This window comes from Carassius auratus, chromosome 25 (genome assembly GCF_003368295.1).
Source record: "Carassius auratus strain Wakin chromosome 25, ASM336829v1, whole genome shotgun sequence".
NCBI classification, from domain to species: Eukaryota; Metazoa; Chordata; class Actinopteri; order Cypriniformes; family Cyprinidae; genus Carassius; species Carassius auratus.
The window spans coordinates 11,367,185-11,383,255 of NC_039267.1; the positions used below are offsets into that span (position 1 = coordinate 11,367,185).

The following is a 16,071-nucleotide window of genomic DNA, read 5'->3' on the forward strand; positions in this document are numbered from 1 at the left end:
TCATTCTAATAACCATATTCTACATTTTTGCTGCACAATATTCTTATGTTTTAATACATGATTTTAATGAAACTCCACAACACACAATATATGCTTTGTCAATTATTTTATTTATTTAGAGTGGTGTTTTAGAAAAGATACTGAGAAAAGATGCAAGTTTAATTTCAGATTAACATGTTTTATAAAGGATAAGATCAGAAAATGTAAATGTATGTAGCACAATCACGTGGAGTGGAGCAGGATGACTGCATGTGATCTCACAGGTTTTTAGCACAAACAAAGGCAATTTGTGCTGAACATGTCAGATCGTTCCAGCAACGGTTAGCTGTAGGGTGGAAAAATTTAGTTATTCTGATCATTATATGGTGTGAGAGTCAAAATAAAATAAAATGTTCAACTTAAGGCATTTTGTGATTTCCAAATAAGCCATTTTATGTTACTGTATATGACATTATAGGATTGATTATAGGATGTGAATAATTATTGAAAGTATTAATAAAATCAGTGCTTTCTTACAGGTCCAGGCCAGCTCCAGGCAGTTTTCTATATTTCCTCCATTGGTAGGTTCTCCAGAGCACCAGCTGGTGTAGTCAAAGGGACTTCCATCGCTCCAAATCCACTGTCCTTCCTAATGAGTGAAAAGAGTCATGACAAAGTACTCAGACTACAAAAAGAAGGTAATTATTGAGTGTTTAATACTTTACCTCATGTTTAAATATTAAAAAAAACAATCTAACCATATCAGTCTCTTTAGGCCATACTTATGTCATCTTTAAAAAATAAATAAAAAGGCAGAACAACTTACTTGTTCACCATCCTGAGCGCCAACCCAAAAACGTGTGTCAGAAGGCACCATGCTCAGTAGGAGATCATTTTCCAGTTTATTATGAACAGATGCAAGGTTTGCATCATAGGTTTGACAGTTTCTCTAAAGAGACATTGTTACATTGTTAATCCACTATCTTTTTATTATTATTATTATTTTTTTTTTATGTCTGGTTGATTATTTGCTTAATACTTATTTATAATTATTTATTATTTGGAGAAAATCTAGTTTAGGCTAACGTTTTTTTCAGTAAAAATATTAATACTTTAAAAAAAATTTTAATATGAAAGTGTATTGTATGGAAGCATACTGTATGCGTAGCAAAAATCAGTTTGAGCAATCAATTACCTCCGCAGTGATCCAGTTAACTGTCTGAGGGAAGTACTTGAAGCATCTGACTCCAAAATGTGTCCATCCATTGGGGCATTTTTCATCTAAACAATACATAAACATTAAGGTTCTTGTAATAAACACGGTATATAGTCTTCACACACTGCAGAAACCTCATTAATCATTACAAAATTCAGTTCAATCATATTATACATTTCCTGTCCAAAGATTTGGCAGAAAACAATCTTTTTAGAGATGCTTTTCCACCATCTGTTTTTCTATAATTACACTTTATAAGTATAAAGCTTTACTTAAAGGTGACTAGACTTGACGATGACTTTAAAGATCTTAATCTGGAATAATAAAAAAAAAAAAGGTGTTTTCACAATGGTAAATAAATAAATTGCTTACCATTTGCATTCACCACAGAATACATGATGAAAAGAAGCAGAAGACTTCTCAGCCCTGCCATAATGAACCCTAAAATTAATAAGCCGGAAAAGCTTTAAATGTCTTCAGTCATATTCTGAACAGTGGATTCTTGATTTATCATAAAGAAGCTTTAAGTATAATAGTTATTCAGCAGGTCGATGTGTCAAAAACTCAGTTTTCAGATTGTTGCCTTCAGACTTTCAGTGAAGATTTTGTGAAGCTCTAGAAAGGGTCCTTTTTATATGTTACTTAATGTCAAGTGAGTATAAGTCACGAGGATGATACAGGATGTGAGTCTTTGGCAATAAATGTTTTCTTCCACAGAAATGTGATCGTTCAAGTAAATAGGTAATGAAACACCTATATCGATGATCTGCTATCTTGAATCTGTGGAAGAGTGTAAATTCAAATATTGGATCACTGGGTAATATGAGCTGGTATTTGAAAAAAATCTTTTATTTATTATGCATTCAGAAAGAGTCCATTTACAGAGGCTGTCTGTGACTGAGATGTACTTCTAATGCTGAAAATGGCAAGTCTTCTTTCTGCATATCATAGAGTTTCTTGGCTTTTTAAATGATGACATCATCTTCAATCAAAGCTAAAAAGTTAAAACGCAAAATTTTAGATTTTCCCCCTAACATTAAAATAAAAAGTAGTAAATAAAATTAAACAACATATATGACTCTGAAATTAATTTGTGGTATCTTTGCCCTCTTGACCTCCTACACACAGTACCAGTCAATTCTTTGATGTGGCATATAGCTACTACGTACTGTAGTAAGAATATTTGTTCCTCTTAAGGAACGAGACGCTGCGTTGAACGCTTTTGGGGAATGCCTTTGGCAAGAACAACTCTAAATATCCTGTGCAATCTGTCCAACGGAAGAGCAGGAAGCTATAAAGGCACTTGCCACACAGCTGGCTTCAGCTTCGCATCTTTCAGCAAGCGCTCTGTGTGTGCATGTCCACCTCCCTCCTGGGCTCCTTGTTTTTGTGTTTGCACTTCTTGTCTCGGTTTCCCCATTTTTCCGCCCCTCCACCTCCCTCCTGGTCTCGGCGTTCCTTGGTTTCTTCCTGGGTTCGGGTTGAGCATCTGGTAGCTGCTCCGTGGAGGAGAGGGGTAATGTCACGATGTCTGGTCTCGGTTTCCATCGGTGTCCACTAGTGGTCTCATTTCTCCTCACCATAGGCACTACAATTCCCGCAAAGCCTTGTCCCTTCATCGCAGTAATTGCACTCCGATTAATTGCACTCAGGTGTCTTCACTTGTTAGTCATTAACCTCCCTATATTAACCAGTCTTTTCCCGTTTGTCTTCATGGAGTCCTTTCCTTCCATTATCCAGTTTCCTCGAGTTCCTCATATTCTGAGTTCCTGTTTGGACGGATTTTTGGTTTTGACCCCTGCTTGTTCATTTCTCTTTGGATTACCCAATAAACCCATACTGCTATTGAGCTATCGTCTCCTGCATTTCACTGGGCCTCTGATCGTCACATGACCAATCTGGACTTCAGGTAGGCTAACACATTCACTCGGTCTCTATGAAACCACGTTGTTGTAGCACATGCAGAATGAGAGATGGCATTGTCTTGATCTAATCATGGACGTCCCATGAAAGGAATCACCTAGATGCTCACATTCTTTTCTGTAAAATACTGTATAGCTGCACACACACACTGTAAGGTATTTGTTGTCTTAATCATATGCTTTTGTCTTTGTTATTTCTTATATGAGAAGTATTACGACTTAAGTCTCTCCTGTTGCGTAGACCATTTTGGCAAAGAGGCTCCTCTCGCGGTACTTTGATCTCACACACCGATCGGTCTGTGCAGCAGCACTTCAAAGCCAACGCATATGCCAATAGTTCAACGCGCCAAATGGTTCAACAAATTCATTCGAAACATGGATTAAGAAATGAAATGTCGCTGTGTGTTGCTCGGAGAGCAATAGTTAAAATATACTGTATCATTAAAATATACAGTTTTAAGCAAAAAGTGTAATATAAAAAGTATACATGATTCAGAAATTAATATGTAGTATCACTATCCTTTTGAATTTTGAAATGCAGTACCTGTGTTACGGATCACTCGGGAGGCTGAGTAGTAACAGATAGAATGGTTTATTGAACAGACACAAGCAGAGGAGCAGGTAGTGAAGGAGGAGTGAGAGGAGGGATCCGTGCAGGCTGGGTGAAGACGTCCAGGGGTGAAGGGGAACCACACACACTGGGGATCTGGATCTTCGGAGAATCGCTGGAGAAAGGGAAGTAGAAGAGGAGTTAGTCCTTAGAGTTAGCGTACAGGAAAGACCTTGTCGCGAACGTGACCGGACATCGAATGAGTGCGTGTGTGGTTTTTATGGTGCTGAGGTGATTGGGTGGTGATGAGGATCAGGTGGATGTGATCAGTATTCCAGTGAGGGCGTGCGTAGTGATTGAGTGGAGGTGGAACCTGGCGTGTTTGTAACAACCTGACAATTCATTGACCGGTTATAATATGTACAGTACCAACTTTATTTATTTTTCTGTTTTACTTCTGTTGCCATGTTTATTTGTTAAAGAAATAGTTAACTCCTAAAAAGTATAAACAATCTTTGAACAACTCCAGCGTGAGTAAATAATGACTGAGTTTTCTTATTTTGGGGGATTGGTGGTGGGGATTGAAACACAAATCCCCCAAAATGTTCGTATTTTCTTGTAAGCTAAATGCAGATTATTTTCATTATGCAAACTACTTGATTAAACTTCTTTTATTACATGTTGCAGTGGAGAAGGGGAACATCACTGATGGTTTGTGCAAAAATAGCACTTTTTTTCAGTTAAGATGTAAAGCTCACACAGTTTCATTGTATTGTGGTAGATGTTTCTAATTTTGTCTCCTGTAACTGTCAAAATAATAAATTACATTCCCATATAGTATTCCACAGTATTAAATTAAATTTGCCTATATAGAATACAGCTAAATTGCAATTTTGATATGTAGTATGAGAAGATATCATGTGAAAACAACCCCCTGAAAACAGGGTGCCGGGATATTTTTGTGGGGTTGTTTTTTTTTTTTTTTTTTTACAAAAGAATAGGTCTGAATTCACAGGAAAACCCAGCAAGACTAACAAAGTTTTTTTTATTCTTATAGTCTTATAGACACTAATGTAGATCATATTATTTGTTAATATTAACATATAAAGACCAGCAGCAATTTAGCAGGCAACCAAAAATACAAGATATGTTTCATCAATTCTTTTACTGATTATACAGTATGAGTGTTTTAAGTTAGGTATTGAGAAAAGATTCAAGTCTGGATACGAGATACAAGTTTAATTTAAGATTAACATTATTGATAAAGTATAAGATCAGAAAATTTAAATGTATGTACAATCACATAATTGTGGAGCAGGATGACTGCATGTGATCTCACAAGTTTTTAGCACAAACAAAGGCAACTCGATCTGAACAGGTCAGATCATTCCAGGAACGGTTAGCTGCAGGGAGTGAAAATAATTGTCAAAAATAAATCTATTAACAAAATAAAATTATTCTAATCATGTGTTAGTATCAAAATAAAATAGTACATTCAATTTAAGGTTTTTTCTGACTTTCAAATAACCCATTTTATGTTACTGTATGATATGACATTATAGGATTGATTATAGGACTGTGAATAGTTAATGAAATAAATAAAACTGCATTCTTATAGCTAGAGGCCAGGTCCGGGCAGTTCTTTGTATTTCCTGAATTGTTCGGTTCTCCAGAACACCAGTTGCGGTAGTCAAAATGACTTCCATCGCTCCAAATCCACTGTCCTTCCTAATGAGTGAAGAGAGTCATTACAAAGTACTCAGACTACAAAAAGCAGGTCATTAGAGTTCAGCTTTTATGAAGTCAAACAATACTTTGCCTTATGTTTAAAGACTAAAAACCAGTCACAATATATCAGCGTCTTTAGTACGGTAAGAGCTCAATGCACTGCAAAAAACCCTTCACCAACCCTACACCTAACCCTAACCCTCACAGGAAACTTTAGCATTTTTACTTTCTCAAAAAACTCATTCTGTATGGTTTATAAGCGTTTTGAAAAATGGGGACATGGGTTATGTCAATAGTCGTCCCTGTGGCTCAGTGGCAGAGCAATTTATTACTCTAACAGCTCAAAAGGTTGTGGATTCTATTCCCAAGGAATACACATACTGGTAAAAAAAATAAAAATAAAATAATGATATCCTGAATGCACTGTAAGTTGCTTTGGATAAAAGTGTCTGCTAAATGCATAAATGTATATTTAAGAGACACACAAAGTGATGATCATGGCTGAGACATTTTTATCAATGTTTGCTCTCAAAGTTGAGTTTTTTGTTTTTTTAACATCCTGGTCATATGATTCCTTAGCTTTTTTTATATTGTTAGCCTAAATAAGCTTACAAAATACACAAGTACTTTAACTGTGAAGGGTTATGTAAGCTGGCTAGCATACCTTTACAATATCCCTTACAAAAATTAACCATATGGTTTAACTATTAATATTAATTAATTAATTAATATATATAAGGTTATACGAGTTAAACCATGCCACAAATTAACCACGGATTGACTATTAACAGTAGATTAAACATGGTATTTGCACATCTGTCGTTCTACAAATGGTACTCAATATGCCCCCCCCCCCAAAAAAAAACCTTGGCTCTTGTGCGTTTCTTTATTTGTGTTGTGAGCTTTTGCAGTGTGTTTCTGTTTTGCAGTGCACTTCTTTATTTGTTTGTGTTGTATTTGCGGTATGTTTTTTTTTATTTGGTATTGGCAGCACATGTGGTGTCAAACTGATAAAGATTTTTTCTCAATTTGCTTGTGCTTTTTCTATTTGCATGCATTTTCTGAAGCTGCAACATGCTGAGCTGTCTTGGACACCGTATGTTAGCCTATTCTAAGTTACTACTTATTTAATGAATAACTAGTTGTTAATGATGAATATAGATGTGTATCAGAGTTGTCTTTTTTGTGTGTGTTCGGTGCAAGAAATTACAAGGAACATTTTTACTCATTAGTACTCATTAATACTTTTATATTTTATAAGTACTTATAAAAGTTATAACTCAAACTCCAATGGCTCTGGGATGAAATTTAAATAAAAAAATAAAATAAAAAATTAATCCACCATTAAAGACAGGTTCTCAGGCATGGAAACACATTAGGAAGGCATTGTTGAAACACTCTTAAACAAACAAAACTTTTATTAAACCACAAGTTTCTGTATAAACAATATTCATTATGTGAAGAGTGTTGCCATTGTTTATATAGGCTGATGATCAGTCGTTTAATACAAATTAATCATGTTACAAACTACCAGGATCTGGGCAGCCGAACATAAATGGGGAGGCCACGCACAAAGTTAACTCAAAATAACAATTTATTAAAGTAATTTATACTCAAGGGAAAAGAAAAGAAAACAACAAAAGATAAAGTATGTATATATATATATATATAAAAAAAAACCTCAATATCTGTTGTTGTAGAACTCAGGGAAGATAGAGATCTTTTAATCTTGGGCCGTCAGAACTCAATTTCTGGAGGGTCAGAGCCCTGCAGAGTATAGCTCCAACCCTAATTAAACACACCTGATCCAGCAAGTCCTTCAGGCCTATTTGAAAACTACTGTACATGGTATGTGTGTGGGAGCAGAGTTGGAACAAAAGCCTGAGTTTGAGACTTGAGACCTAAGCTTTAATCAGTCAACTCATAACAGGAGGTAACCCACTGCACATGCTGCTCCTCTCCGCCTTGCAAACAGACAAAGGAAAAACACAACACAACACAACACGCCCTCTGGCGACCAAAAGGCGCAACAAAAAGTGCAAATGAAAACAATGAGGCGATGCAAAAAGACAGAATACCACAATAATCAACACCCAGTATTCACCCAAAAAATTATGTTGTTCTAATATTTAATACAGTAGTGTTTAATTCACTTTGCTGTCACAATTTGGTTTGTAACACTGATCTTACTTTTTTGCTAATGTAATTTCCAAATGACCTTTATCTGTGCCTCATAAGTTCATTAAAATTATGAGATACTGATCTTTTGTATCTACATACGATTAAAAAAAAACATATAAATGAAAACCTATGTGAGAAACATTTGTAATCTCTCACAGTTTGAAAAAAGGCTTTAAAACCTAATGACTTCTTTAGTCTTTTGTATATATTTATATATATATTTATTAAAACTTTGCAGCTGTTCATAATAAATGTTTGTCACCAACAGCATATTTGTAGTAAGCCTGGTGATGGCATAATTCAATGACAATATGTGACCATGGACCACAAAACCTGTCTATTTGTGTCAGTTTTTCAAAATTGAGATTTATACACCATCTGAAAGCTGAATAAATAATAAGATGAATAAAATAATTGCTAAAAATATACCCCAGCGACTGAAGGCTGGTTTTGTAGTACAGGGTCACATATTCACAATTTTTGTAATTTTATAAATTCTTACCATGAAAATTATGGCCCAGAATGCATTGTTTTCTATACTACATTACTGTTTTAATGGAAAATGGTACATTACTGTCAGAATTTGCCCATTTCATTTTTTTAGTAAATGAAATGGTAAGAGTAAATCTTGGAGTAATATTGTACCCCTTTTATTTTAAATTAAGATGTTTTGTAAAGGATTAGACCAGAAAATGTAAATGTATGTACAATCATGTAACAATGGAGTAGGATGACTTCTTGTGATCTTGGATCTTTTTTGCACAAACAAAGGCAAGTTGTACTGAACATGTCAGATCGTTCCAGCAATTGTTAGCTGCAGGGTGGAAAAAAGTAATTTATTCGGATCACTATGTCACAAAACGCACACACAAACAGGGAGATCCAGTAGCAGTGTTTATTGGGTTATTCAGAATCATAAATCAGCCAGGCAAAGGTCAAAATCCAGGTAAGCAGTCAAAACAAGAAACATAAATGTCCGAAAGGAAACACGAAACACAGGGTGACATGAAACAAGGACTCCATAACAATTACAGAAACAAACCAGGAATGTATAGACAGGTGCAAACAATGTGGGTGGGAACAGCTGTGTGCAATGAACAGTGATTATTCCAGATAAAGGTTTATGTGAATTGCAATTACTGGAGTAGGGTGACACGGGGAAGTGAGACCTCTAGTGGACACCCAGGGAAACACAGACCAGACACTGTGACACATTATAGTGGTGTGAAAGTCAAAATAAAATATTATGATAAAATGATTTTATATTACAGTATGATATGACATTATAGGATAAACAATTATTAATAAAGCTAATGCATTCTTACAGCTATAGGCCAGCTCCAGGCAGTGCTCTTCATTTCCTACATTGTTAGGTTCTCCAGAACACCAGCTGGTGTAATTAAAGTGACTTCCATCGCTCCAAATCCACTGTCCTTCCTAATGAGTGAAGAGAGTCATTACAAAATACTGAAGGACCACAAAAAGAAAGCAATTATAGTTTAGCTTTTAAGAAGTCAAACAATCTTTTCTCATGTTTATCCCTTTAGGCCATGCTAAAAAGTAATTTATTAAAAAAAAACAAAAAAACAAGCCACTACTTGTTCTCCATCCTGAGCGCCAACCCAAAAACGTGTGAAAGAAGGCACCAGGCTCAGCAGATGATCATTGTCCAATTTATTATGCACAGAAGCAAGATTTGCATCATACGTTTGACAGAATCTCTAAAGAGACAGATGTTACATTGTCAATCCACATTCAGTTAAAGTATTCAAGACAAAGTTCTGGTTGATTATTTGTTTTGTCATATTAATTTGCAGTAAACTAACTAAATAAATAGACATTTCTTACACTCTTACAACGCATTACCTCCACAGTGATCCAGTTAAATGCCTCAGAGAAGTACTTGTAGCATTTAACTCCAAAATGTGTCCATCCATTGGGGCAATTTTCATCTTAAAAAAATAAATACAAATTTAGGGTTCTTTTAATAAACCCAGTATATAGTATTTTAATTCAGTTCAATCATATCGTACATTTCCTGTCCACCCCTTTGTAATGAAGCATCTAAAAGATTTGGCAGAAAACAGAATGACTTCTTTTTTTTTTTTTTTTTTTTTTTTTTTTACAATTGTAAATAAAAGTGTTGGTTACCTTCCGCATTAATCATGGAATAAATAGTGATAAGAAGCAGAAGACATCTCAGCATTGCCATAATGAACCTGAAAATTCATAAGCACTGCTCACTGTGGATTCTCAATGTTATCTTAAAAAAAATAAAAATAATAGTAGTTAAATAAATAAATAATTTAAGCATGAATTGTTATTCAGCAGGCTGATGTGCCAAAAACTCACCTTGGTTCTTCAGATCCTTCGGAGTAAAGATTCCATGAGGCTCTAGAAAGAGTCCTGCTTTTATACTTAATGTCAAGTGTGTTTAAGTCATGAGGATGATAAATATACTGTACACGAACTGTAAACCTGATTCTATAGATAAAGAGTGACAGAAAGTATAAGAAGATATCATCTGTAAACAGCTCTCTGTTTGGAGATGTGGTCTGTTTGTTCAATATGGACGAACATATCTAAGATAAGGAATTGACTGAAAAAACAGCAAGACCAACAAAGCTTTATTTATACAAATAGTCATAAGTGACAGTCACTAATAAAGGAGCTAATATTATTTGTTCGTGCCAACATTTCAGTTTCAGTGTTTTAAATGTTTCAATTTTGCATTAAAGTATGTTTTTGTCCTTCTGTCAATCCAAAAGCTTCTGACAATTGTTGGCCTGTATCATCTGAAGAATTGGTGAAGACTCACTTTACTTAAGCTTGAAAGTTTTCACCGAAATTCAAAATGTTACAAGTGTACATAGTTTGAATGACAGATCCTTTATGCAAACTTGTTGACAGCAAAATGAAAGTTAGTTAATAACATGTTCTAACAAAAGAAAGAGAGAGAGAGAGAGATAATAATAAAAAAAAAACTCATTAAACTTTTTTAATGATTGCTATAGGGATGTGAAGAGACTTTCAACCCAACATAAGAAATGTTTCTGAAGACCATCACCTGTTGCACCTTTAGTTTGAAGTTTCCCTTACACTTAAAGGGTTAGTTCACTGAAAAATGAAAATTATGTCATCAATAACTCATGTTGTTCCAAACCCATAAGACATCCATTCATCTTTGGAACACAGTTTAAGATATTTTAGATTTGGTCAGAGAGCTCTCAGTCCCTCCATTGAAGCTGTGTGTACGGTATACTGTCCATGTCCAGAAAGGTAAGAAAAACATCATCAAAGTAGTCCATGTGACATTAGAGGGTCAGTTAGAATTTTTGAAGCATCGAAAAACATTTTGGTAAAAAATAGCAAAAACTATGACTTTTTTTTAGCATTGTCTTTTCCGTGTGTGTTGTGAGCGAGTTCAAAACAAAGCAGTTTGTGATATCCGGTTCCTGAACGAATCACTCGATGTAACCGGATTTTCTTGAACCAGTTCACCAAATCGAACTGAATCGTTTTAAATGGTTTGTGTCTCCAATGCACATTAATCCACAAATTACTTAAGCTGTTAACTTTTTTAATGTGGCTAACGCTCCCTCTGAGTTAAAACAAAAACCAATATCCCGGAGTAATTCATTTACTCAAACAGTACACTGACTGAACTGCTGTGAAGAGAGAACTGAAGATGAACACCGAGCCGAGCCAGATAATGAACAAAAGCTTGAATGTATCTGCAGATTTTTATTTTTTTTGCAAACATTAGAGCATATTATGTATTTCATAGAAATATTTGAAGTAACTGTTTTGTGCTCTAAACAGCCCCAACGCACACGTGATTGAGCTAAATCAGAGTGCTTAGCGCCATTTCATCAGAAGAAAGCGTTTTTTTTTTTTTGTTGTTCTCGGCTAACGTTACTTATTTCTAAGAGCAGTTTACTCCACTTCAGCGGACACGATGAGTTTCAGAAGATGCGCCGAGCCGTGTGACAGGTTTATCACAGGAGGAGACACTCATGACAGGTGTGTGCTATGTTTGGGCCTTCACCACGCCAGGGGCGTCGCTAGGCCTTTTTTAGGGGGCTTCAGCCTATTTTCTGTTGTGACATAGCTATACATGAATATACACTAGTTAAACAAATGCATTTGATGTGAATACATTAATTTTCAGTCAAGCAATTAATACATGAATGGATAAACACAGCTGAGACAGTTCTGCTGCTGCACTTCACAAGCTCACTCTTCTCAATGGGGATGTCGTTGAGCAACAGGATGAGGAAGATCATGATGACGGCTCTCTGAACCACACAACCCTGAAGCAAGAGCAGGGGAACACGTACAGGACAATCTGACTGCTGCTCTGTCTGCTTCAATCTTTCATGTGCCTGGACACCATGAGCACGACTATCTGAAAAACATTTACACAGAGTTTACAAGTACATGCATTGATTTATTACTTTTGTAGTGGGCTACACCACTGAAGTGGTTCAAATTTATAAATAAATTATAAATTTATGCATTTAGCCAACGCTTTTATCCAAAGAGGCTTACAGTGCATTCAGGCTAACAGTTTTTACCTAAAATGTTTTCCCTGGTATTCGAACCCACAACCTTGCGGTGCTAACACAATGCTCTACTAATCTCCAGGTTGATCAGCGGATTGATAAAAGCTTCATGAATTTTTAATGAAGATGCTTCATTATATAAACAATAACCAGCAGAACAAACTTTACCAAAATTAAATTCTCTGTTTCTTTTGGTCTTTCTCTAGATGTTCTCGCTGACTCTGGGGTCACTTAGGATGAAGAGACGACAGCAGCATCTGGTTCAGATGAGACAGTAAGAGGTGGAGTGATGGACACGTCTCATCCATGTCACACAGCTCTGAGCGATTGGCAGATCCATGGCAGGTTTAGTGTCAGTTGAGTGCCACCTATTGCTCACTCTCACTGACATTAAAGAGAAGGACAATACTTTTCGGTAACACTTTAGAATAAGGTTCCATTAGTTAATGTTAGTTAATGTATTAATTAACATGAATAAACCATGAATAATACATTTATTACTGTATTTATTCATCTTCGTTAATGTTAGTTAATGAAAATACAGTTATTCATTGTTAGTTCATGGTAATTCACAGTGCATTAACTAATGTTAACAAGCACAACTTTTGATTTAAATAATGCATTAGTAAATGTTGAAATTAACATGAACTAAGACTTATAAATGCTGTAGAAGGATTGTTCTTGCTTAGTTCACGTTAACGAAAGTAGTTAACTAACATTAACTAATGAAACCTTATTCTAAAGTGTTACCGACTTTTCTTTTGGATGCCCCCATAGAGAAAGGGGCTATAGAAAAGGTAACCCTACACAGATGGAGTCAGGATTTTACAGCCGATATTTAGTTGTGCCCAAAAAAGATGGTGGCTTACGTCCGATTTTGGACTTCCATGGTTTAAATCTTGCACTCAGAGTAAGCAAGTTCAAGATGCTAACAATGAAGTCCATTCTGTCTCAGATCCAATCTGAGGATTGGTTTGTAACCATCGATTTAAAGGATGGATACTTTCACATCCAGATCATCAAAAGACACAGGGAGTTCCTCAGGTTTGCTTTTGAGGGCAAGACTTACCAATTTTGTCTTCTTTCGTTCTGTTTAGCCCTGGCTCCTCGAACGTTTGCAAAATGTATGGATGCAGCTCTTGCCCAGTTGCGGCTCCAAAGCGTCAGAATTTTGAACTACCTGGACAATAGGCTAATATTAGCTCAATCTCAGGATCAGGTACTGTCACATCAAGATTTAGTACTCGATCATCTGAAGAGCCTTGGGTTACGGATGTTCATCCCCTCATTCATTCCTATTAAATATTCTTTCATCTATTTAGGTATTACCATATATAAAAGACATACAATTTCCAGAATCAATTTTAAAATATGTATAATATATTTTTTTAAACGTAGTAACTGTTCATAAGATTTTTGTCTGCGAGTCATTGGAGCACAAACATATTTCTAAGCCCGATGATGACACCATACAGTGTCATTCTAATAACCATATTCTACATTTTTGCTGCACAATATTCTTATGTTTTCATACATGATTTTAATAAATCTCCACAACACACAATATATGCTTTGTCAATGCTTTTATTGATTAGAGAGCGTTTCAGAAAAGATACTGAGAAAAGAGGCAAGTTTAATTTCAGATTAACATGTTTTATAAAGGAAAAGTTCAGAAAATGTAAATGTATGTAGCACAATCACGTGGAGTGGAGCAGGATGACTGCATCTGATCTCACAGGTTTTTAGCACAAACAAAGCCAAGTTGTACTGAACATGTCAGATCGTTCCAGCAACGGTTAGCTGTAGGGTGGAAAAATTAAAAAAGTTATTCTGATCATTATAGTGGTGTGAGAGTCAAAATAACATAAAATGTTTAACTTAAGGCATTTTGTGATATCCAAATAAGCCATTTTATGTTACTGTATATGACATTAAAGGACTGATTAAAGGATGTGAATAATTATTGAAAGTATTAATAAAATCAGTGCTTTCTTACAGGTCCAGGCCAGCTCCAGGCAGTTTTCTATATTTCCTCCATTGGTAGGTTCTCCAGAGCACCAGCTGGTGTAGTCAAAGGGACTTCCATCGCTCCAAATCCACTGTCCTTCCTAATGAGTGAAGAGAGTCATTACAAAGTACTCTGACTACAAAACGAAGGTAATTATTGAGTGTTTAATACTTTACGTCATGTTTAAATATTAAAAAACAATCTAACCATATCAGTTTCTTTAGGCCATACTTATGTCATCTTTAAAAAATAAATAAAAGGCAGAACAACTTACTTGTTCACCATCCTGAGCGCCAACCCAAAAACGTGTGGAAGGCACCATGCTCAGTAGGAGATCATTTTCCAGTTTATTATGAACAGATGCAAGGTTTGCATCATAGGTTTGACAGTTTCTCTAAAGAGACATTGTTACATTGTTAATCCACAATCTTTTTTTTTTTCAAAGAATGTCTGGTTGATTATTGGTTTATTACTTATTTATACTTATTTATTATTAGAAGAAAATCTAGTTTTAGGTTAACCTTTTTCAGTATATATATTAATACATTTAGATAATTTTCTGAAAAACAATTAGTATGACAATATATATATATATATATATATATATATATATATATATATATATATATATATAATATATATATATATTGGTACTTTACAACACATTACCTCCGCAGTGATCCAGTTAACTGTCTGAGGGAAGTACTTGTAGCATCTGACTCCAAAATTTGTCCATCCATTGGGGCATTTTTCATCTAAACAATACATAAACTTTAGGGTTCTTTAAAATAAATAGTCTTCACACGCTGCAGAAACCTCATTAATCATGACAAAATTCAGTTTAATCATATTTCTTGTTCACCCCTTTGTAATGAAGACTCTCAAAGATTTGGAATTTACAGCAGATGTGAATGTTGTTTGCACAACTGAATCACTATTTTCCTTTTTATTGCTGTAAAGCTGCTTTGAAACTATCTGTTTTTATATAATTATACTGTATAATTATGTAGTATAAAGATTTACTTAAATAAAGGTGACTAGACTTGACGATGACTTTACAGATTTTAATCTGGAATTAAAAAAAGGTGTTTTCACAATGGTAAATAAATGTCTTACCATCTGCATTCACCATAGAATACACAATGAAAAGAAGCAGAAGACTTCTCAGCACTGCCATGATTAACCCTAAAATGAATACGCTGGAAAAGTTAAATGTCTTCAGTCATATTCTGAACAGTGGATTCTTGATTAATTATAAATAAACACTGAGTATAATAATTATTCAACAGGTCAATGTGCCAAAAACTCACCTCGGATTGTTGCAATCAGACTGTCAGTGAAGATTTTGTGAAGCTCTAGAAAGAGTCCTGTTTTTATACGTTACTTAATGTCAAGTGAGGTTAAGTCACGAGGATGATACAGGATGTGATTCTTTGGCAATACATTTTTTTTCTTTCATGGTGATCATTCAAATAAAACGGTCATCAAACACCTATTGATTCTCAGTTATCTTGAATCTGTGGACCACAATCTGTGCGGTGTGTAAATTCAAATATTGGATCATTGGGTAATATGAGCTGGTATTTTAAAAAAAACTTTAATTGATTATACATTCAGAAGGAGCCTATTTACAGTCTGTCTGTCACCAAGATGTACTTCTAATGCTGAAAATTGCAAGTTTTCTTTCTGCATATAATAGAGTTGTGTATAAGGTGTATTTTTAAATGTTCTCTTTCTTCGCTGTTCATTAGTGTGATTATTATTAAGAGATCTTTAGGATGATACTGTGAATTCTTTGCTTTATAACTTTCAGTATAATATAGAATTTTTATTCTGAAAATGATGATTACCAGATGATTTTATTGCAAGTGACGTGTTTTCTGTTACACAAATGCAGCTGTAAGAATATCTGTACTTTTCAC

The 16,071-nt window shown here is 34.9% G+C and overlaps 2 protein-coding genes across 2 annotated transcripts; both read right to left on the minus strand.

The window, feature by feature from the left end:
• Positions 1 to 109: 109 nt before the first annotated feature.
• Positions 110 to 13,086, minus strand: LOC113042847 (C-type lectin mannose-binding isoform-like). The gene is made up of 8 exons (XM_026201837.1): positions 13,011 to 13,086; positions 11,804 to 11,984; positions 9,929 to 10,060; positions 9,728 to 9,795; positions 1,175 to 1,260; positions 806 to 928; positions 517 to 628; positions 110 to 325 (listed from the first exon to the last, which is right to left on the minus strand). The coding sequence occupies exons 1-8, from the start codon at positions 13,084 to 13,086 to the stop codon at positions 258 to 260; spliced, it is 846 nt and encodes a 281-aa protein (XP_026057622.1). The 3' UTR covers positions 110 to 257.
• A 664-nt stretch (positions 13,087 to 13,750) lies between these two features.
• Positions 13,751 to 15,461, minus strand: LOC113043307 (galactose-specific lectin nattectin-like). The gene is made up of 5 exons (XM_026202580.1): positions 15,266 to 15,461; positions 14,819 to 14,904; positions 14,424 to 14,543; positions 14,138 to 14,249; positions 13,751 to 13,941 (listed from the first exon to the last, which is right to left on the minus strand). The coding sequence occupies exons 1-5, from the start codon at positions 15,324 to 15,326 to the stop codon at positions 13,874 to 13,876; spliced, it is 447 nt and encodes a 148-aa protein (XP_026058365.1). The 5' UTR covers positions 15,327 to 15,461; the 3' UTR covers positions 13,751 to 13,873.
• Between the last annotated feature and the right edge of the window lie 610 nt (positions 15,462 to 16,071).

Bases quoted from the DNA above. Each gene is read 5' to 3' on its own strand.
- LOC113043307 (XM_026202580.1), bottom strand. From the start codon at position 15,326: ATGGCAGTGCTGAGAAGTCTTCTGCTTCTTTTCATTGTGTATTCTATG. The intron at 14,544-14,818 runs GTAATGTGTTGT...ATGTCTCTTTAG, and splicing joins TTAACTGGATCACTGCGGAG to AGAAACTGTCAAACCTATGA. The intron at 14,250-14,423 runs GTAAGTTGTTCT...TTCACTCATTAG, and splicing joins GCGCTCAGGATGGTGAACAA to GAAGGACAGTGGATTTGGAG.
- LOC113042847 (XM_026201837.1), bottom strand. From the start codon at position 13,086: ATGGACTTCATTGTTAGCATCTTGAACTTGCTTACTCTGAGTGCAAGA. The intron at 11,985-13,010 runs GTAAGCCACCAT...AATGTTTTTCAG, and splicing joins ATGGAAGTCCAAAATCGGAC to ATAGTCGTGCTCATGGTGTC. The intron at 326-516 runs GTAAGAAAGCAC...TCCACCCTACAG, and splicing joins CCTGGAGCTGGCCTGGACCT to CTAACCGTTGCTGGAACGAT.